The 23,933-nt window shown below is 41.6% G+C and overlaps 1 protein-coding gene across 3 annotated transcripts in view; it reads right to left on the minus strand.

Annotated features, from left to right (window-relative positions):
• TBXAS1 (thromboxane A synthase 1) overlaps nt 1-23,933 on the minus strand; it is a 230,993-nt gene that overhangs the window by 79,309 nt on the left and 127,751 nt on the right. For all 3 annotated transcript variants that reach the window (XM_027784040.2, XM_005235576.4, XM_055809336.1), the window contains 4 exons: nt 22,288-22,404; nt 14,834-14,922; nt 12,229-12,377; nt 10,420-10,550 (listed from right to left, as the gene is read on the minus strand). In XM_027784040.2, the coding sequence (XP_027639841.1) occupies nt 10,420-10,550; nt 12,229-12,377; nt 14,834-14,922; nt 22,288-22,404 (486 nt within the window). The remainder of the gene's footprint in view (nt 1-10,419; nt 10,551-12,228; nt 12,378-14,833; nt 14,923-22,287; nt 22,405-23,933) is intronic.

Consider the following 23,933-nt stretch of genomic DNA (forward strand, 5'->3'; position numbering starts at 1 on the left):
CAGTTTAAAACAGGCAGCAGTGATATTCATTAAGCTGTTAATAATGGATTGTGGCACAAAGCAATTTATCAAGTTTCCACTGTAATTAAAATCACTGAATATTTGGGCACTTGCAATGCACCTAGCTCTCCCTGCTTCTGAAGCTTTACATTTTAATGTGAATTATGGCTTGCTCTCCCCAGAGACCTACTAAAAAGCCCATTTTAATTGGCATGTTTTTAATTGAGATTACATTATTAAAAAGTGTACATTTCTGTTGAAGAGAGAAAGGAGGTGTTCAGCTCCCCTCTAGTCTCTGTCTCTCTTAGATATAGCCTGCTTATCCCAGTAGTAGGGAAAAATGAAGGGTAGCCACTGCAAAGAAAGTGGAGAAAGCCCTGCACAGACAGTCCGTGAAGCCAAGGCAAGGCTGCCATTGACTGCCGTGGATGCAGGATTTCCTAGGTGGATTTTTGGGGAGGGAGAGGAATCGCTGCAATTGTTAGGCTGCTCTTTAGCAAAAGGCAGACGGAGGAACACCATGCAGGGATTCCTGCCTCGCAGCCAGCTGACAACGAGGGCACATTTTAAAAAGCCCCTCCTCAAGGTTTCCAGTGACAGACAATCTGTCGTTTTCCATAATAAGTAACTATAAGATTAAATCATCCTCAAACTCCAGCTACGGTCACGAGCATCCGGATGGGGTCTAGTAAAGGTCTCTGCTGTGATGGCTCCAGCAGGCTGAGGCAGGGAGAGGCAGCCCCCAGGGCAGCCTGGGCATGGTGGCAAGAAGAGAATTGCCCCAGCAAACAAAGTTGGTCACCTTTGTGTATCAAGATGGTCAGACTGACTTGCCACCAGGTTCAAAAGAAAAGCAACTTCATGCACTTGGCATCCAAATGCTGGCCACATAAATGGTTCTGTTTGCAAGGCAGGCTGTCAGTGCCTCTCGTAAGTAGGGGTATGCATCTGCTAAGGTAAGTAGACACAAGAGAAAAGGGAGAAATATCAAAGGAGTGCAAAGTAGATACCCAACAGTTGAGACAGATCAAGGGAAAAACCTCCAGAGATCAAAACATGCCAACAGATGGACAAGACAGTTGAACCAGAATGAAATATCATGGAATGCTTTTTCATAACTGCTTCAGTAAAGGTCATACTGTATTGCAAAAAGAAGGCAGTGTGTGGGGCTGTGAGAGGTCACTGTAGGCAAACAGAGACACAGAGAGGCTAACAGAGACAAACTCAAAGATCACCCACTAAATACCACAAGTGCTGCAACTCCCCTCCTAGTTCAGGGAGATACTCGGGAAGGAAGGATGGTGAACCAATAACAAATAAAGGAAAAAAGAACAAAAGGATGAAATATAATACAAAACTGAAAATGTTAAAACTCACAGAGAAAGGGAAAGCTGTGTTATTGCAATTAGGTCAGTCAATTTGTGATTTTTTTTTTCTAAATTAAGAATTTAGATGCTATGCTCTAGTTATACATCAGAAGAATGTCTGTAGAGGAAAAGTACCCAAACATACTATTGCTCTGAACAGCAAGGTAAATATATAAACCCCCCAGTCCCAGCAAACAGATCCCTTGCAGATTTAGATCAAAAGTAAAAAAAAAAAAAAAAAAAAAAAAAAAAAAAAGGTTAAGTAAATGAAGATTAGATTTTATATCCCGTCTTATATCCTACCTTGGCATTAAAGGCCACCACCCTGTTATGCAGAAAATTAATCTCCAGATGATTTCATTTTATGGCATGTTTCCCTTTGTTTGCTGATTTGAAAACCCCACACCCGGGTTGAAGAACAGATCACAGATTAAGCAGGAAAAAGGAAGGGCTTCCAGCAACCTAAAGTAGGATCTTCTGAGAAACTGGGGAGTGACAGACCGCAAGGGTAACGTACAGAAGAGATGAGGAACTGCAAGAGAGAAAAGTTACAAAAGAAAGGTAATGTGCACAACCTCAGGGTGACATTTTTTCCTTTCAGCCAAAGGGATGAATACCCAGACTGTACCACTAAGGAAAACAAACGACAGCGAACAAGGAACGGGAAAAGGCACATTAGAGAAGATTTACTTTATGCTGAGGGAATCGCAAAGGGAAACTGCTTCCAAGCCTATAGGAGAATGACACTGAAAGACAGATGTAACACTGCTTATGCTGGATATTTTGCACAGATGAGAACATGCAGCAGAAAGGCCAGATTACTTACTGATTTGGCATGTATCAACAGATATATGACTACATCAGATTCTGCTCCAAGTGCTATAAAAGAAAGGCAGCTGGAGATGCTTTACTCCCTTCCCAGAAAACAGAAACCTTTTTCTCAGCCCCGGACACAGCAAAGTCTCATTGGGTATGTGTAACTTCTGTGACCCAACACCCGGGAACATTTCCCCAAAGACACACAGTGACCCAACAGGTTGCAACAGCCTTGATCCAATTATTTTCTCCAATTGGAGTATAAGGATGGATGCTAACTAACCAGGGGACAAACTTTATGTCTAAGGTCATGAAACGGCGGTATTGAGTACTAGGTATAAAAAGTATTAAAGTCTATGCCACATCCTCCTCAAACAGATGGCCTTTCAGAAAGATTTAATCAGACATTGAAATGCATGCTGCGAATACTCATTACTAGCACAGGATCAGGCTGGGACAAGTGGCCAGCACTGACGTTATCGCCTACAGGGAATTACCACAGGCATAAACAGGATTTTCAACATTTGAACTTCTCTCTGTATAACAAGCACAGGGTCCCCTTGCCATCATACGGGAGGGTAAAGCAAAAAATTCATGATGGGGTGGGCCACGTCTAGGTTGCAGAGGAGAAGCAAGAGACCCAGGCATTTATAAGGAACAGCCACCTTTGGTTTTTTGGCTTGTTCATCCTCCATTTTTTGCCTGTGCTGGTCAAGCCACCACAAAAACTGTGACACAGAGCTGTGCTTGCTGGATCTCACCTTCAAAGCACGATGAGCTCTTGCTCTTCTTATTTTTATGGACACATATAATGAAGATGTGACCACTCCCTCTCCTTCAATATCAAGAACAGGAAAAACAGGGTACAGCCACAACAGCCAGCACCTAGAAGGAAGAGTAAGTAAGGCTGGCCACAAACGAGAGAGAGAAAGAGAGAGGGGGGGAGAGAGAGAGAGAGAGAGAGATTGACTTCTGATTTCTCCTTCAGCGATGGGGTGGTTTCTTTGAAAAAGAAAGATTTGCCTTTCAGTTCTTTCCTCCTCCAGTTTTTCCACAGCAAACATTATGTGGAAGAGTGCTTAAGCTATCTTTTGGCCTGGATTTTTGATAAACAGTATTTTAAGTGACTGATTTTATCACATAAACACAATTTTTAAGTCACTAAAACTCTTGACATTACCAACAACCGAGCATGTGAGTTTGTTTATTTTTACTCTGGATAAAAAAGCCTTTTTTCAACACAAAAAAATCCCTCCCTTCTCAATTAAAAGATGCTTCTCATATATCAGCCAAGCCAAATGTCCATTTTCACTTCCTGCACCGGCTGAGGAAAACAGGAGGAAAATGCATGCAAACCTTACTGACAGAAGCATTAAAGATCTTCCTCCCTGTAACTCTGAAAGCATCCTGTTGGTCTAATGACTCCCTGTGGATTAATGCTGCTATAGGGAGCATTTGAACCTCCCATTCTGCTCAGAAAGGGGCAAAGTGACCATTTTTTTTTTTAAGGCCCTCTGAAGGAGCTCCACCACACAAGTCTTAGAAAGTAAGGTTAGCTTTTCCTGCACAGAGACAATGTCCCAGTACTGTTTGCAAGATCATTCTTGACAACTCTGGATATGCAAAAACTTCCACCAGCCTAATCAGTATGAACACCCTGGTTCTTTGCTTTCATTTCTGCCCTTTGGTACAAGTCTATGTTCTTGCAAACTGAAGCATGTGAGCGGTGCTCCAAGAAGTCAGTGAGACAGCTCATGTGGAACATGTGAAATATGAGATAGGGACACTGCTCCTGTCACCCCCTTAAGAAGAAAGGAAGACACACGGCAGCGGCTCAAGAAGATAAAAGAGAGTGGGGAGAGATGGAGGTATTGGAGAAAGAGTCGCAGATGCCAAGATTATATTGTCACAGTCGCTGCAGGGTTTGCTGGAGTAGGGTAGATAATATATACATGATACCACCTGCCTGTGCCTAGTCTAGGATCCATGAGTACTCTGATCCATAACCAAGGAAGCAGTAGAAATGGTTCAGTAAGAGCAAAGGGTGAGTGATACCAAGCAGACCTGGTATGTGCTTGCTGGCAGCAGGTAACCAAGCAGACATTCGCTGTCTTCGCGTGACTGCAGTGCTAGTAAAGCGCTGGGCTCACAGGTGTGCTGGGCTGCAGAACTGGGACAGATGCAGCAATAATGCAAACCCCTTCCCGCTAGCCCATCAACACACCTCAGGGAGGTGAGAAAGTCACTGTTCTCGTTGCTTATTCTGTCCTTGATCTCTTTTGAGCAGACAGACTGCAGAACTGCATTTCATGATGAAAGTACCTCAGCCAGACACTTCAGCCCAGGCCTGAAACCAAAAGATCACATTTCATAGGCCTGCAATTCATCGTTGGAAAGATAACAACAGACTGATCAAGAAATTTCAACTGGTGACCAAAAGTAATAGGAATTTCAAAGTTCATTCCATTTGAGGTTTTGAGACCTTGCTATGTTTAAATGGCCACTTAAGAAATCCTGAGGAAGTTATAAAATTAATTACATCTTTAAGGGAAAAAAAAAGGGAAAAAAAGAAGAATTTTTCTTCAAATGCGGGAAGGAAGGAACATAATCTGAAAAGCAAGCAGTAATGTCTTGATTTTTAAAAGAAAGCAAATAACTAAAATGCCTTTTAACATACTGCCACTTTTTTCGTCTTAGAATCACCGTACACTGCCCAAGCACAGACACCAGATTTGATGTTCAAAAGGTTTTTAACATAGTCAGTGGAATGACACCCTTCTGCTTAAAACAGCAGAGATACAGGTTGAAGATTTGGGTTCAAACCCCATATTTAGCACAAATTCCCTTTATAACTTTAAGACACACATTTATCTTTCTGGAAAGCCCACTTCACATTTCCTCCTGACAAAGGCGGCAGATAATGACATGATCAAACCGTGAGAACAGCCCAGTGGAACAGAATTGCAGCCTCCCTCCTACAGACTTAGAAAAACAAAAGAACCAGACTGATCCTTTGTTTTACTGACTTTATTAATCAATAAAATGGATTATTTAATATTGCCATACGGTGTGTATCCTTAAATGGACATCACGATCTTTCAAATATAAACAAGTTTTGCTCGGTTTTCTACAAAGGCAAGAAAACTGCACACTATTAGAAGGTGTCTAATCCTCCCATCTGCTGTTTCCTTAGAAAAATATTTACTTTTTAACATCTGTACTGCATTTCCACAGTTCAAACACACACATAGCTCCTGGAATGTACATAGCATTTAGCAAATTTTTAACTAAGTTTTCTTAGTAATTGTATAGCTTTCCCTTGACAAGGAAAGGATCAGACTTTTTCAGGAGGATTACCTCTGCTCAACTCATTTCAAGCAGCTCTTGAATAAAATAGTTCATTAGTTCACGAAAAGGAAAAACTCCAGGGAACTGCTGGGGAAGGAAGAGAAGAGAACAGAGTGCCACAGTAATTAGGTTTTCAGATTGTCCCTTATCCTCCAGAATGCAGGTACACACACACATGTCCCTCCTCCCCTTAGGTAAAGTGTTTAGGGGAGCTCATTGCACGTTTTTCCCTAGGAATCAGTGTTCCAGAGATTGAAGTTGTAACGAGGCCATCATTTCCCAGAAAGATATTAAAAGATACTGCTTCCTTATAGCACTTTCCTATTGCTGGTCCGTAGAGAAAGAAAGGGTTGTTCTCCCCCCTTCGCAAGCATTTAAATACCTTAGTTTCAGACTTCCTCAAAATGCAGTTTCCTGACCATTTTAGGCTCCCATGGCTGATGCTGCAAAATCAAATCTCCACTAATCAGGAATTGCTTGTGCCTGCTCAGGTGTACAGGCAGCCCGGGGGCAGCAGAGCCACTGGCTGTACCTACCTGGGATCAGGAAAGGATTGGCCAGGAGCAGGGATGGGAAGTGGGGAAAACTGGAGCGGGTTGCAATTGTTCACTGGCAGCTGCTGACTAGACGACAACCTCTTCTGACCTAGGCCTAGCACAGCAGAGTACAGAGCACCCCAGGGCCATACCAGTTCACGGGAGGCCAGACCACCACCAGGACTGACAGCACCGTACAGCTTCTTTGTGGCGTTACACCATGTGGCTCACAGGCAGCATGGTTCAGAGCAGTGCAGCCTTTCACACTCTTCTCCCGTTGTTCCTTCTGCCTGCTCTGCACTTACCCCGAACGCATTCAGGTAGTCCGCAGGTCTCCAGCCAGACTGACTAAACTGCCAACCAAGATGCCAACGAACACAGCTCTGGTGATATGTCATTGTGCTTTGTCACTCTCTCATTTTAAATTGGCTTGAGACCACCAAGAAACAGCTAATCATCATCAAAAACACCATCAGGTCACTACCTGCCTGGCATGTGATCAGTGACCTTGAATCATGCATTCACAGTAGACAGTAGGACTGGAAAAAACAGAAGATTGTGTTGCAGCCTCTATGAACTCTCCAGTTCTCCTTGTTAAAGGGTGCATATTTTGAAAACTAGATTTCCCCACAGATCTGTTGTGATTATCCTAAAATAATGTTTTGCAATATCCTTAAATTGTTACATTCCAATTTTTGTTATTACTATGGATTACAAATGAAATTCTGGCCTTTCATCTGCTGGGGGGGGCTTAGTTTACACCCACAGTTTTAGAAAGGAGTCTCAGTTTTAGTACCATGAAAGACTTCTTCATCTAGATATCGTTTAAAAAAAGACTGGTAGGTTAAGAACTCGGCTATAACATGATAGAAAAACAACTCTTACGTGAATAATGATTTGCATAGCAGATTATTAAATGAAAATCTATCAAACTACCATTTATTGAAACAAACAAACGTCTATCTGCCCTGTTTCTGGAAACATTTTGCCTCAGGGAAAAATTTAAACCTGGGCAGATAATCAGGATAAGGTATTTGAACACTTAAATCCTGCTGGAGTCTTCAAAGTAGGTGTTAAGTGGTGCATTAAATTTGTGCTGTTTCTTCTGAGCATGGTGAATTTGCTCTTCTGTAAATAGTGGGAACAGCATTTTACAATAATTTGAATCCATGAATAAATGTAATATATCAAAATTTCTAAAGTACAGCCTCTAAATGTTTTTGTACATAAGCCAAATGAGTGGAATATCCAGGACTTAAATTATTTGACCGACCACAGAAAGATAATATATAATTAAAATGACATCTGCAGCACTAGCCGATGGGATGAGAGAAAGTGACATCACAGATCTCATATAAGCTGCAAGCGTATTATTAGATCTAAACCTGGCTGTAAAATTACTATCTGCCCATGGGATTATCTTTAGGCATTCAGAAGCATTGTTTCATTTACTGATAGAACAGGGATGATAACAGGCTGACTTTGCTTGTCACATTGTTTTTTGGCCTTTCTTTATTCTTTGTTCACATTAGCTGCAGATGAGAGGAAGACAAGCTTCAGCTGAATCACTTTTGTGGAGCTTTTCATTGTTTTACAGTTTGTTCCAAAGGTAGGTTTTGGTTGGGTTTTTTTGGTTGGTTTTTTTTTTTTTTTTTGCCTCTCTCTGCCCTCAAGAAAAGAACCAGAAAGCATTTTTAGTGGTGATGGAATCAATGAGAAATAAAAGATGCACGTAACGTAACATCTAGGAATGTGGCAACCTAAGGAATGCCCATTGCCCTAGTGCAGCACAGGGACACAGCAGGACTTTGCTTACAGCTCCCATTATGAGCACAAAGAACCAGTAGCTACCAGTTAGATCTTGGCCTCATTAAAATTCAGTGCCAAAACTCCAACTGACTTCAGTGGGTACATTTCATCATTTGAGACCTACGATACACGACATAATTGTCCTTCAAATGCAGGGCGCTCTGGGACACCTAATCTCTACAGATTATGTTTCTGCATTGAATTGGGCACAGCTGCATTTTGATCTGTTTCACATACCATTTTTATGTTCCTAGCAAATTATTAAACTGCCTATACTTGGAGTACGACTCATGTGCCACCAACCTAAAATAGTCAAAATTCTAAGAGTATGTAACAAGACTGGCAGTGAAAAGGGAAAAAAGGAAGCTCCAAAATTTCCAGGGCTTTTTTTGGCTTTTGAAAGCCACACTAATGATTCTGAACTGCAAAGGGGACTTAATGCACTCAGAAATCTGGTCTTAAGTGTCTAACTCCCAGCGTTTGAAATAGTTCCCATATGCCAGTTCTGCAAACTAGGCAAAACTCCAGGCGCAGGCAGGACCACAGCCAGTCATGGACTTGTGCATACACTGTTAAGTCAAACATGGACCTTGTACTTTCCTCCACACTGCCCTGATACTAGGCAGCTACTGCCTTGTGTTATCTCTTACAGCACCTCCCAACATCCCTCCCAATATAATCTTAAACCTCTGCTCCATCAACCACTGAAACCTGCAAATAGGCTGCATATGCACAGAATGCTGCCTCCTGCTCCTATCAATACAATCTTGCTTTTCTTTGTGTTTTCTCCTAACCATACCCACCCCGCTGTCCTTTGTCTGCAGTTTGAGGGAATGACCATCTGTAGTATAGCAATAGATGTAGTCCATGAACAATGCCCTTAGTGCTACTGCCACAGAAATACATTTGATTTTATTAATTTTTAATCCACATTAGATTATTTCATTGTCCTTTTTATCCTTTTATATTTGACACACAGAACAGAGTTTTCATGCAGACCCCTTCAGCATAAATCTTTGATTCAAAACTCTCCATACACAGAACCACACCAGAATGCCATTAGAAGTTCACACTGGATCTGTGCACCAGAAATGAGGTGTCTGCAAGCAGCTTAGATACACCATCCCTGTTAGAAAATATTCCTCCAGCACTCAGACTGGGACAGGAACCAAGTTTATGAATCATGAATTGTTTGTGGCTGGTCAATGGGACTTACAATCTTCTGGATATAAAGGACAGAGACAAAGACCTAAGGGCTAGTGGGAGCAAAGACTCGTAAAGGTGGGCTAGAGAAAAGACAAGAAGCACGTGGTGATAAAGTTCTGCAAATACAGAAGTGAGACTTCACTGTAAAAAAAGTCAAGGAGCAGAATACATAACACAGCAAAGAGCATTAATGTATTTGAAAATCAATTTGATTTTTAAATGTGTCCTGGATATAATGTAGGGTAAACTAAAATTAATTCTTTTCTGAAAAGTGGTAGCTGTGGGGCTAAGCTGTGAGACAAAGCTGGGAGGACCCATTCTCACCTGTGCTGTAACCCCATCAGAATTCCTCTTCATCTCAAAGTGGTAACATCTCTCACGTTTCAATATTAACAGCTTCTTAATGTGTGTGTTGTAGCCTGTTTCACGTCAATTGATATGCAAAACTTGTCTCAGTTACCTTTAAAATGGAATTCTCATTGATATTCTTTGTTTCTCACTACACATCCATAATTAAGTAGTTAACTTATTTTTAGGGATATTATGCGCAGTCTGCAGCAAAGAACGGTCCAAAAGGACAAGTAGACCTGAAGAACTTTTGTATCACAGAACTGAAGTACATGCCTATATTCCAAATACTTCATATAGCAAAAATAGACTTTCATAAAAATGTACGTGCCTTCAGATACTCCATATAAAACAAAACAAAAACCGCCAGAACTACCTTATGTCCAGATGAAAGAGGAATACATGGCTAACAAACGATTTGCTAATAATGCATACTCATTGCATACTTCAGATAGAATTTACTACCCTTCTCTTTAGCCTTCTCAATAGCAAGTGTCTGCTCTTAACCAGACATTCAGGTCCTCTCCATTTTCAAAAGCAGTAGGAAGCATCACAGGACCATATAAAATCTGCCTCAGCTCCCAGGTACTGACTGAGTTGAAACACAGTGGGGGCTGCCTTTTCTCTGGTTGTTAGGGAAAAGTAACACAGACAAAACACCTAAGTTGAGAAAAAATTCTACAGGGTGAATCCTTCCTTCTGGGTCTAGAAACTGGGCTGAAAAGTCATCCCAGAGGCAGTGGTTTCTGCATCCTTATTTGAACAGAAATACAAAGAGAAGCAACCTTTCTTGTAATATGTTAACAATTCGGCATCAACAACCAAGCCTGGTTGATGGTGCATAAAGCTAAAAATGAATAAAATCTTCACTAAATTGCTTTGAATGTTCAAACAGACTGAGTTTGCTTTTGCAACTGAGGCTTATGTCACTTCCAGGTTTTCCTCTAAACACTTGCTTATCCATACATTCATCATAGAAATAGCCTTACCTCAGCTGCATCTTGCTGGTGTCTGGAGACAATTGCATTTTTTACAGTTTGAATAAAAAATCCATTCAGTTCCTTTTGTTTCTTGTTTGGTAAAATCCGGAGCAATGGTATCATTATGAATGGGAAAGAAACTGTAAGAGATTTTAAAGAAGAAAACACTGAATTGGACTGTAAAGGCATATAATATCCCCCTCCGTTCATTAATATTATAGAACTCATCAAGTGGGATGTGTTACTTTTGTGAGACCTGTTTTTATTCCTTCTCTCTCCCTCTCCCTCCTTTTCTTCCACCCCCATAGGCTGGTAAAGGATTTCCTTTTAGAAATTCCAAGTTGGCCAGGATTCCCCTGCCAGACAGATGCCTTCTGAGCTTGTTTCCACAATGTTTCAGAATTTCAGTTCAGCTTCTTGATGCCACAGAGCCTCCACAACAAAGGGGAAAATCATTTTCCCTGCCTACTCGAATAGTTACATACAGAAGTTGGAGGATCTTGAACTAGCCTAGCAGCCCGTGGCACTGGTCGATGAAGTTGTGTACTAGTCATTCTCATTTATAGTTCTCCAATGTTAGGATATTGGTTTTCTGTTTTATTTTGCTTATCTAAGCAGGCCACAGACTCTGAAAGTGGGATATTATCACAAGAATGGTCTCCAGTCTGTGGTCTTTATAATCAGAAACCTGAGTAGAGTCTTGCACCTTGACAAACCCCTCGTTAATTTAGGAACAGCTTAAGACTAACAAATCAGTCATCGGAAAACTCCTGTGCTGCCCACAGGGCAACACAGTATGGAATTTCAGACTACATAATGCACCAGCAGAAACACATCAACCAAGGCATCCAACCACAAACACTACAGAAACTTTAACAAAGGACACTGTCTTAAACATATAGGGGGACATTTCTGTCCTTTCAGCAATTAGTCACAAACCACACTTTGCAATCAGGTTAAACATTAACCCCAGGACATTTTGGATACACAACTCCAGAAGGAAGCATTTCATGTGCTGCTAGTGCAGGTGCAATCTGTAATGCCAGCAGGATCAGATGGGCACAGGAAACGCTGCCACTGTGCCACCTGACACTGTTGTGCAGGTCTAGATAGCAAGATGGCAAAACCTCAGCCACCTTGATTATGCTGTGGCTTCCTCAGCCACGATTCTTACTGCCCTGCATTAACCAGGCCAACGTCACTGTGAAGCCTTAGCTTCCATGCCTTAGAATCTGAATGGCTTTATATGCCATTCTTGCACTCCCTATCTATTCATCTGAAAATAAATGCATTCTCTTAATGACAGCCTGTGCTGGCACTTATAATCTTTATCCTTTGCAGCCATCAACCAGGCTGCTGCTGCTATTCAAATAAGAATCTGGAGGACTTAATACTACCTGCTTATGCTCCTCCACCCCTCTTCTTTTAGAGGGTTATTAGCCCACTGTTGTTTATGGGTAGGACTGCAGCCAAGTGCAGAACAACAGACTCTGAAGGGCAGTTACCCTGGTTTAATGCAGAAGTGTATTGAAAGAGGTATTGTGGAAACTACAGGACCCAGAAACCTTCCACTCAGATCACCCTGGAGCATTGCCTTCCCAGAATCTCAGTTTCTGGAGGAAGTTACATTAATGGTGACAAGAGTTGGTAGAGCACACGGTGGAAATCTTGAGGGTATACTTGCCGTGTCGATTGCGTTCTGAATACCTCTGAACTGAAGTCTGCTATACATCTTCTTGCTCCTGCTTCAGCATGTTTTGCAATTTCAGAATGACTATTAGAAAGTTACCATAAGGAAGTAGACAAAGGTATACTCACGTATTAGAATGAGGAGAGGCTTAAACAAGGACATCTCGAAGAATGTTCTGCAGTTTTTAACAAAGGGGTCATCAGGATTCTTCTGAGAATCCACCTCAGTACCAAAAGCTACACTACCAACAACATCCAAGGTAAAGCAGTTGTAACACCTGCATTGAGTTGAATGATAAATCATTAGCTACAAATTACATATCCATTAGTATCTTGATTCTACAAACATCACAAAACATTATTTTTTATCTGTGATTTTCTTCTTGATTTTAGATTTGAGCTTTGCCAACAAGACATGTTTCCATCATTCTGACAAATGCTGATGCTTAGTAACGATCACCTTCTCTCTGTCCACAAAGTGAACATATTTTCATATAGCTCAATAATCACACTAAAAATTTGTAAAATATAAACAATTTCAGTTGCTATTACCTAGAAATCAAACACAACAGGTCAGAAATTCATAAGCATTTTCTTAGCATGCATCTTAATAAAAGACATCATTCCTTTCTCATTTTAAACTGCAGCAACCACATCTAATACCAGCCCAGTCTACACTCTCAGTTACATGAGGTGCTCAAGTAAAATTTTTTTTAGGATTTCTTTCTTGATAGCTCCTTTGTAATGTAGAATTGTGATCAAGAACAAGTGGTAATGACACCATGTGAAATCTGTATCTCTGCAGAGGGGCAGAAAATGCTTTGAGAACTACAAATGATCCGTGGACCATGATCTAGAAACTTCAGAACTTAACTGAATCTCTCCCCATATATCTGACCATCTATCCAGTAATCTCACCATTTTTACTTTTACTGGGCATTAGCAGCTATATTTAGTTTTGAGATAAATGGACTGAGAATGTAAAATATCCTTGAAATTTGATTCTTCTGATCTGTGGTCAAGTCTGCAATGACTGTTCTCCTATGTTCCCTTACAAAAGGCTAATATAAAATTCTGTGGTGTTTTAACCTGAGTGAGCATGTATTAAGAGAAGGACAGGACTGTGGCCCAGTGTATCATGTATATATATTTCAAAGCAGCATTTCTAAATTATGATCTTCGACCACTGTCATTCTGATTACACCAGAGCAGATTTTGAAGATAACAACAATACTGCAAAGCTAAATAACTTCTTTGCATTTTCACACGCACACACACAAAGCATTATTAGAAGCTGACATGTTAAAAGAGGGGGCACTGCAATAAAACAAAAACTTCAGCAGCAATTGGTCTTCTACCACTCCAAGGTACTGAAAAAGCTTAAAAACTGAATTTTGGGTTGTTGGTGAAACACAAAATGGCTAAAGACAACTAACATACAAGATGACAGGAGGTCGCAGATAGGGTATTTACATACAAAAAATAGGTCCCAAGGCAATTCTGGGAAATCGTAGTGCAATGAGAATCACATTTATATATGCCAAACCTGCTGAAATGGTAGACTGATAAAACAGCTAGAAGACCATATTCTTAGATGGTCAATGTCATTCATTTGTACTTTCAGAGGGTCTTTTCCAAAGTGCCTCTTGACAGGTGAAACCATATCATGGATCAATAGCTGAAAGACCAGGCATAGAAGAAGGACAAATGGAAAAAAGGAAAAGCCTGGGAAGACTCAAAAGGTCAATTTTCACCAGAGCACTAGGCTAAGTGTAATGCATCTCCAGGTTTCATAGCTTCTCTTCAGATGTTTAATGAAGAGATCCCTGCGCACACACATACACTTGCATGTATATACATTTGCGTGTATATACATACATTTGAAAGAGCTGGACGAATTGTGGCTAGATATCCATTTCTTTAGATAAAAAAAAATTATTTGCACTGCTCCAGTCTGGCATAAATCATTAAGAACTTCAGAGGGTGCTGACCAACCCAGCAAATGAAATGTATGCAAAATAGTGCCTATTAGAAAGAATGCATTTGAACTACTCATATGCCATACTAGAAGAAATGCATCTGCTCAGAGACGGGGCTAGACAGTGTGTGAACAGTTCAGTGAAGACCTCTGATGAAAGAGTAACAAAAAATGATAATAGGATATTAAACGCATAACAAATGGGAGAAAGCACAGTATGGAAAATGTTAAAGTGTCATTTTATAAGTCAATGGTGCATTCTTATCTGGAGTACCAATCCATTGTTTCACAAAAGACTAGCGTGCCATTAGACAGGGTTAGGAAGAATGTGGGAAGAATGATTAACTGCTCAAAACCCCTCATATAGAAAAAGAAAGAGGGTGATGGACTAGAAGGATTTGATACTAGATCAATTCCTATATTTGTACATTATTGGTTGACTGTAGAGAGCAGACTGGACAGGGACTGATGCAGCTTTCCTTTCTGCTTCCAGCTGTTAAAACTTCATTAAACAACAGCTAGAAATACATTAGATGCTTTTCCAAAATTACTTTTCAACTATGCAATGGCTGTCCCCAGGAAGAAAAGGCATCTATCAGACACATCCTCTATTAAACTATGACCTCTACTTATAAAAGCAAGGAAAGAGAAAAAAAATAATCTTCTTTTATACAGTAAGTGCATATTTAGAATAACTGCTGCTATTGACTTCTTTTTATTTAAATCTGCTACTGATTTCTGGCATGTTGAACATACCTCCGGATATCAAAAGCTTTGCCAGAATCTGCATAGACTTTCAAGTTACACAGCAGGACATCACAGGCCTGGTTTATTAGCGGTGTCATCTAGAAAGGAACACATTGTATTGTGAAAAACATTAAAATTTTAAAAAACATAAATCAATTATTCTAAATGAATTTCATCCAGTGGATGGGATGGAGTTCTCAGGATCCTCTGCAGGTGTGGTCAGGCACTTCTGCACAGTTAAGATGAAATGTTTAGCTGTCTGCTAAAAAAACCACCCTATACGTTACAGGAATGACCTTCTCCAGCTCTGGGCCTAAATACAGGAGGCCCTGTCACTTACCTGACCTTTGGTTCTTGCCCACCTGTGGCTATATATGCAGAGAGCTGTCAAGCAAAGACAACTCCCTCTCTTTTTAATCATGCCCTGTTCCAGATGATGATTTATCATGATCCATATTTACAGTACATTTAGGCTACACAGGGCAGAAGGAATAATATTTTCCATAGTCCCAAAGTCCTGTAAAGTTATTAGCATCAGAGGTCCAGCACTTCCATCCTGCTCTCTCTTGGTTTGAGGTATTTAAGATGTATATTAGAAAAGCACTGTGTATACCACTACAAGATGCTGAGGGCAAACTACTGTTGCTACCTGAGGAAAGGGTTTTCTGGAGTGGTGATGCCATTAAATGGACGTCCGCGTAAATTTATTCAGCTAATGGTTCTTTCCAGTCACTGACGCATGATGGTCCGGTAGACTTACCCACAGCCTGGCTGTAGCTCTCTCCTGCAACAGACTGTGCGGGACTCCTCTTTAGCACTTCACGGAAACCATAGACAACCACCAAGACCTCATTAAAGTTTCTCTCTTCCTCTAACTTTTTATATATGAAAGGCATCAGACACTTGCCTTGATTACACCTACTGGAGGTCTGAGCAAGGGTGTAGCAGCAGTCCAGCCCTGAAGCTAAAGACATTGTCTGCCATAGCTCTTTCTCCATATAGACGGCCTAAAGATCCTTACAGCCTACAATTTAATTCCACAGTCTTGCCTCAACAAATACGCTAAGCATCAGCAGACATGCGCAAAGAAACCTGCCTTTCCTTCCTGAAACAACCTCCTTCAGCATACGGATGTCAACAAACATGAGAACAGACTTGTCCTACTCCTCTGACATTCTTGTTACCAAAAAAGACTTACTGCAGCCTCCCAGCACACCCCGAGAGCTATGCAGCCTGCCCAGCCAAGTCCATTTTGCTTGGCACTTCTACCTCTGTGAAACTGGCATAACACTTTGTGCACAGGCACACTGCCATCCTAACACATGGGCAAGACTATACGCAGTCAAGAGGCCTACATGGGAGCACCCAACATGTTTTCCAAAGGCAGAAGCCTGAGTCAAGAATGTGTCTAGCTGCTTTCAAGGTCCTGTACCTATATGGGACAGAGCAGGTCATCGCTATGCCAAGTCAAAGCCAGACTGATTTGGGCTTTGCCACATTCTCCCAAGACAATCCTGAAGCCAGATCAGTATTTGGTAGAATTAGCTGTGATGTGTTTGGGAGGTGCACACCATGTTATGTGGCAGTTTTCTTTCCCTTTTGGCTTTCTAAAGAAGGTCCCCTGCAGTAAGATGCTTCTCAAATGGTTCAACAAAATTAACATATTTCTGTTCAACAGTTTGAACCAGGGTGAAATGCTTAATAATCTCTGTGTCCAGCCCTTCCAATGAACCAAACTAGTCAAGGAGAACAAAATAAAAATCTGTATTTTAACAGGTATGATGTTTCCTAAACAGATGGTGATCATTTCAGATTTTCTGTCTATGGCCTTATTTCTTTTTTATTCTTCATCACATCACCAGACCTGCAACCACCCAGCTGGTTGCTATTGCCTTCCAACAGCTGGTAGATATGGCTGTGGCACATATACCTAGTTAAGGCATCTCACAGCACCTCTGCACTTTCCACATTCCACCAGCCTTTCAGAATACCATTGCAATTCATTTCTAGCCATAAGATATTTTTATTAGTAAATCTAACCAGGAAAATGGGGACGGGGGCACATGGATTTGATTTATTGTTAGCATCATAGGACAAAGTCATATCAATGAGACAATTATTTGCATATGAAAGCTACGGGGGATATCTACTCGGGAATCCTGGGTTTGGGTTTTTATTCCCCTGAGGGACATAAATTAGTCCAAGATTGCTAACTACAAAGACCACAGACTGAAACACTCTCAAGTCCCTTAACACTTTCAACTCTTTGTTCAATTGTCAAGAAAAACAAAGTAGTGTTGGGGGAGGTGAACTATACCAAACTTTGAAAACCAGCACAGAAACAGACATGTTGATCTGCACTGCCTTGGGTATCGGTAACTTCCTATACATTCTCATTTGCCAGTCAGAACATAAAAGCTTCATAACCTGCCTGAGATTCCGTTCTTGGTGGGTAAACAAACCCCAGCTGCTCTGTGTTCAGATTGGCTGAGAGTAACAGGATGAAGAAAAATCTAAACAATATGGTCCCTGTAAATATTTGATCTGCCAGTTATCTAATAGCAAGAGTAGCCCAGAGTCCAAATTTCTTTCTTTCTGCCAAAGAAGAGCATTTGGGGTTAGGGTTTTCATGATGCCAGGGGCTTTGCTATATAAATCTTGCCAATATGCTATTTGGCACATAACAACAATTAGTTTCTGATTCTGCGTACGCACAGTGCATGGGGATGTTTGCACTGTTCAAAGGCATCAGAGTCACATTCCTCTAGTTAGATGTGGTCCTCAGCATTCGCTATTATTATTACCCTTATTATTAGCACCCAATCTACAAAATAGAATGCTGGTTCATATTCTCTGTAGACAGACACACTGGAGACTTTACTATTCATGCACAGTACAGAAGTCATGCTGGACCTCATCTCACAAATGGAAAGAAATATAAATGAAGAAGAAGGAAAAAGGATATATCCCTAACACAAGAATTGCTTCTCTACCTGATTTCAAATCCCTGACTAAAACCAGGAAAAGAGCAGAGCGTCAGGAAGATGTTTGTGAGAGGATTCGTTTCCATCACCTCACAGTGGGGCCCTGCTATTCACGGGCACAACTTTGCAAAGTGAACAATTCAACCAGACACTAACTTGTGGCTCAAGGATACGCAACGTTTCACGTACCAGCTTTTACATTAGTGATTTGCTTTGTCTCAGGTGAGCGCACTTGCTTTGCTGAGTAACAACAGCAATTTCCAGAGACCCTTTCAAAACGCCTCTGACCCATGTGCACAAGCAGAGTAGGAGCAAATCAAGGAAACCTCAGCAGTTGGACTGTCAGGTCTCATGTCCTAGTGGGGCCTGGAAGGTCTACAGGCTTGAGAGTGACACTGAAGGATTTGCATACACGGTTCTGCCATGTTATCACAAGTTCTTTGTTGCGTCTCCCTTTGTTTAAAAGAAAATGCCTCAACACGAACTCCACTCTGCAGGTTATTTAGGACAATGCTACATTATGCTGTGCTCTCTTCCTTAATTTTTGTGTTCTGTTTTGTTTTAATGGTTGGTTAATGGAGGAGAGGATTCCCAGTATACTGATAGGAGATGACAAGTCTACTGCAGCACCATCAGAATAAATAAAAATCAATAGGTTTTCTGCTGGTGTTGACTGTAAAAGAGAGCAAAGCTATTTATCAAGACTGACAAGGGGTCCAGAACTGCAGGATCATCACAGGCACCACAGCAATAAGAAGAGGAACAAAATAAGAAATACTAAATAGGGAATCAAGATTGGTACTGCAAGATGACTAACATATTCGCTTGTTTCAATGCATAATAGTTGAGGAGAGCACAAAAGGAACACCACAAAATGCATCTTTTACTTAAGGGCCTCCAGGTATATTACTTCACCAATTCCTCATGAATTACATCTTGGATCAGCTTTCAGTGGTCACTCTTATTCTCATTTAACAGATGAAAGTCTTTTCATTCACAGAGAATTTAAGTAGCTTCTGCCAGATCACCCATAGGCAGTCAATGACCGAGTGGGAAGTGAAACTTCTTGGGGTCTCCTGTCTCCTGTCTCTCCTTTCTCATTTTCACTGCTCCCACAGCAATGGTACTACGAAGTCCATTTAGGGTTCTCACTGAAAATAGATTATTATCAGAACTGCTACCAACTCCAGTGGCATCTCATGTGGGATGCTACCAAATATTACTGCAGGATCAAGCTTAGAAGTCCACTGATTCATACTGTGCTCACCACTACAGTATTTGAATTCAAAGTTATTTGGAGCCAAACCTTCCTTCAGTTGGAGTGGACTGCTTTACTAATCTTTATATACTCATTAGAAAATGAAAATTAAAAAGGGAGAACACACAATGAACAGAAATCCATAAAAGCAACCATGAAACCATGCACAGCTTTTAAAGAGAAATTCAGGAGAGTGAGAAAGCTGGAGAAGATGCCAGAAAATCTTGAGAAATGTAAGGAAAACAACACTGTGTGCATGCAGCAATCACTACACTGGCTGCCCAATAGCTCTATAACCTATAGTTTCAGTTAATTGCTCGCAATTTTGCAAACGTCAACATTTCTGGGATCAACTTTTCCTCATTTGGTGACTGGCTCTTGGAGTTTTTTGCCAAACTAAGGGGAAATTCCTCAAGCTTAGTGAACTTCTCATGACACTACACCACTTCCTTGGAGAGACAATGGCAAAGTGCCATTCTGTCCCCAGCCAAGCAGCTAGGTGCCCCTGTGGGGTACTGCGGGTCAAACCTTAGCAACATGTATTAGCTTTGTCTTGGATTGTGTCCTCCAGCAGCCAGGCCAAACAGCAGATGACTGGCTTCTTGTTCTTTACTAGTGCTGAAGTTGTCCCTTTAGCTTAGCAGTAGATTCCTGTGTTTCTGAAATGGAGGTATCGGGAACCTACACTCAACCCTCCGACCCTCTATGCATCCTTTATCTGAAGTGATTGCTATGGGGAGCACAAGGAGTTGTTAACATCTATTGCTCTGTCACAGGCTAATAGCGCCCTGTTCTCTCAGAGCATCCAGGCAGACTAATCTATGTTCGGAGTGGCATACGGGGCTGCAGTGCTGAAGGGGAACCACTGTCCAAAGCCACTCGTGAGGTATGCAGTCTCTCCAGCATCACTGGGGAGTCTGTATAGGGGAATGAAGGCAAAGCAGACATCCAGAGTGAACAGAGGAAGACTTTGGTGTGGGGGGTTTTCACAGCTCAGATCTCTGTGGCAAAGGAATCAATGTCTTAGGAGAAGAAATGAAGAATGTGTCTAGCAGTATTTATAAATATGTATGAAACAACATACCCAGGTTCCTACACAATAAATTAATACAAAACTAGCTTATTGGTAACTCCTTTGAGGTAGAGAGAAAGAGTTCATTATAAACAGGATTTCTTCTACTTAACTCTGAATACTCTGTAGTATGGCCAATACTAGAATACGGTATTTTTATTTCCATGCTGCTGTAGAGGTTCTGAGAGAGTACTGAATACGGGAGAGTTAAAAAGTGAGATCATAATTAACAAGCATTGATTTTCTTTAAGAAGTGTTGGTTTGGCTTCTAAATTAAGCAACAGCAAGAGAAGCACATGGGCAAGGACTTAAGTTGCATTCACTTCAAATCCCAGGACTGTTCACGTATTTGGGTAGAAAACAAAACGCACAGATGAGGAATGCACCTGTTCAAAAGAGGTTCTTAATCTCACAAGGACTTACTGCAAGTGTCTTTCTGCGTAGGGATGGATTGTCTTCTGGTGAAGACATAGGACAGAGGAACAAAGTTGGGCCTTTCGAAGACCTTCCTCACTTCCTTGTTTTCCCACTTTTTGTAGACTGGGAGAAGAAAGGAACCATTTGCAGGTCACCCTGAGCCCACGCACAATTGCAGCCCTTCCACAAAGTTTGGAAGAAGCAGCACAGGGAAAGGTGATTATCAGGCTAAAAATAAAGATCTCAGGTTTTGCATGCAAGATATCTACCAGGCACTAGCCAGCTCTCCATTTTAACTCCTACCACCACTCCAGCATTGCAGCTCCACCACCAAGCAGTGCAAAGTGAGCACCATGAACTCCTCCCACCTCAGTTTAATCGGTCAAACCCTGGCATGCCCAGCCCCAGAGCAAGATGACCAGGGCTTCCACCTGCTCACCCTCACCGCTCTCCTCAGTCAAGTCTGCCCGGCTGGTGCCAGCAGAGGTTGCTCTCCGCAAATTGAGGGGAGCACAGTTTTATCTTTTGTTAGTCCGCCAGCAAAGAGCCGATGACCTGCAGTAAGGCAGATTAATTTCCGCTAGGAAAATGTAAAACTCTCCCCACCATGCCATGAGCAACTAATCACTTGCATACTTAAACATCCTCACCTTGCTAAAATTTCATGATGGAGCCGGTGACAGAGCAAATGTCGGGGCGCATAACCAATGGCATTGTCAGTCGTGATTAATCAGCATCTCCGCCAGGCTGGCGGCCAATTAGAATTTACCATAATAAGGAGGTGACAGCCGGCGTTGCTAAGCGACCGCTGTCTATAGAGCTGGGAGAGCCAGACACATTTAGATGTTACTGTGGATTTCGACAGCGGCATGTCAAAACAACACAAGCGTCTGCCCAGTGGAAAATTTTACAATCCAGGACTGGGCACCGGAGTGAAGCATGGTTCCCTTGCAGAAGAAATACATAAAGGAAGAGGTGGTTTTTTGTTGTGTGGGGTCCGCTCCCTGCCGCGCACACCCCCCCCCCCCCCCCCCGCCTTGAAAGAAGACTTTACCAGTCAATCATTTATCTGCGTTTAATTAAGAGATATCGTGTCACTGGAATAGGACTTTGTTACCGGGTAATGGGTTCCCATGGCTAAGTAAATGCTGAGACATTTATAGGAAATTAGCAGCAGGCCAGCATGGAGACATTTATTTTCAGTCAGAGGTATTTATCTGGCAATGACATTCTGTTCCAGTGACTTATTTTATTATATGAAAGGATTAAAAAATAAAAGGAGGAGGGGGGAGGAAGGAGATGGAGAAATGAAAACAGACTGACAGCAGTTCCCGTGCTAACATGAGAGCTGCTGACTCTGCAAATCATGAAAAGCTATGTTCCAACTGGGAGCAATAACCTTTCCTGTACTTTAGCTTACTCCTTACAGGGTGTGGGGGAGGAAGGTGTAAGGGTTCCTTCTGAGTTTGTTACGCTTTTATGGACAAACTAGCTTACATAGAGAAAGACGGAGGATCACATTCTCAGATGAGCTATTCTGATTTTCACCAGTCTATGAAATGGACCACACCACATGTACGCTTTACTGTGCATGCTCTTTAGGTCTAAATAAATTGGCACAAAGTAGCAGATTTTACCTGTCCTTAATATGGACCTATATAAAGCAGATGCTTGCACAAAAGAAAACAATCATGTCTTCCAAATTATGAAAGCATCACTGTCTACACCTTACCTCTTTCAGTTTGGTATCACTGAAGGCTGGGGTCAGGAGGCTCCGCACATACTTCCATCTGTCATCACGAAGACAAAGGATGCTGTCAAGCATTGGCTTGGAAATCAAGTTCGGCTTCTAAGTCAAAAGAAAACATGATTCAGTTTTAACACAAATGCAACTAGAGCTACTCAAGGCTCTGGAACTTGGAAACAATTGGCCATGAATGGCATTGCACTGCTGTCCATGATGAGAGATGTTCAAATCACTCCCAAACACCAAGAAAACATGGATGAGGCTGGAGAAAATTTATCTTTTGCTGCACGCATTTCCTCTTGGGCTTGTAAAGGCCCCGGGCCAGTCCAGTAACTCCTTGCTCAGATTGTTCTGGTTCTGCTGTTCCTGGTGCTCTCCTGCGATTGCCAGTTCTCCTTTGCTGAACCCTGGCTTCTTTCCTCCCTTGCTAAGGTGACTAGCAAGAGAACCTGTCAACACTCCCTCTCTGTGTGACATGAGTGCCAACGCACCGCACGCGGGTGTCGTGGGGGACATGATTTCTGGTGACAGCTGGTATGTCAGACTGTTACATGCATTTTAAAAGTCTTCAGAAAATATGTTGATTAGAAAGCAAGTCCCAGTCCTTACTCTGTCTATAAGGAACACTCTCACAATGAAGTTGTGGTGTGGGACTCTCACAGCTTCAGCAGTTGGTCAAACATAGTAGTTTAAAGCACTGCCCTATGAAGTTCCATACCAAGATGACTGCTTATGGATTTGCTAAATTTTAATCCCCCCTCCAACTAAGAATTCCCTATCCAGAGAACATAATATCCACCAAGGAGTAAAAGGATAAAAAAGATGAAAGAGGAAGCGTGTCAGAAAGCACACAATTACACCTCGAAGAGGTGTCAGGAGATGTCCAGCCCCATAGCAGAATCTTCTACAACTTATATTATTGCCAGAGGATGTTTCCTAATTGTTCTTGAAGGCTTCCAACAGTGGAGATTCAATAACCTCCACACACAAACTCTTCAGTGTTGGACTACTCTCACTACGGTAGCACCACCTCTCTTGCTGGAACTTATGGTCTTTAGTCTTTGTGCTATCGCAGGCACAGAAAACAGGTTTTCTCTCCCTCTTTGCGGCAGCCCATATACCCAGAAGGCTCTAACAACCACCAATCATATTGCTGCTGTCTACCCCAAATAACACCAATTCACTCAATATCTGTGTATTAGTCATGCTATCTGGGACTGTTTGTTCAGTCTTGTCCCTATCCCTTTGCATAGTCTTGCTGATTTACATTTTTCTCAAGCTTTAGTCACTGTAACTTGATATGGTACTCCAGACAAGGAAGACTTTTTTCTTTTTATATGTTCTGCAGGCTACATTCCTCCCTTTTCACCCCAGAATACTACATGCCACAGCATGACAATGTCCACTCATGTACTGGCTGGTTCCCTGAAAGTCTCAGATTTTTTTACAAATAATTAATCCCTAGGAAGTTGTTCCCCAGCCTTTACCATTAAAGTTGGTTAGAACATGTCCTTGTTGAACGGTGACCATTCTTTTTACAATTACTTCTCCAACTGATCAAGATCACCTTGAATTGTAGCCCTGTCTTTCATGGCGTCTTCCATCCTTACCAGTTTAATGCCTTTTGTATA

Source organism: Falco peregrinus, chromosome 6 (genome assembly GCF_023634155.1).
Source record: "Falco peregrinus isolate bFalPer1 chromosome 6, bFalPer1.pri, whole genome shotgun sequence".
NCBI lineage: Eukaryota > Metazoa > Chordata > Aves > Falconiformes > Falconidae > Falco > Falco peregrinus.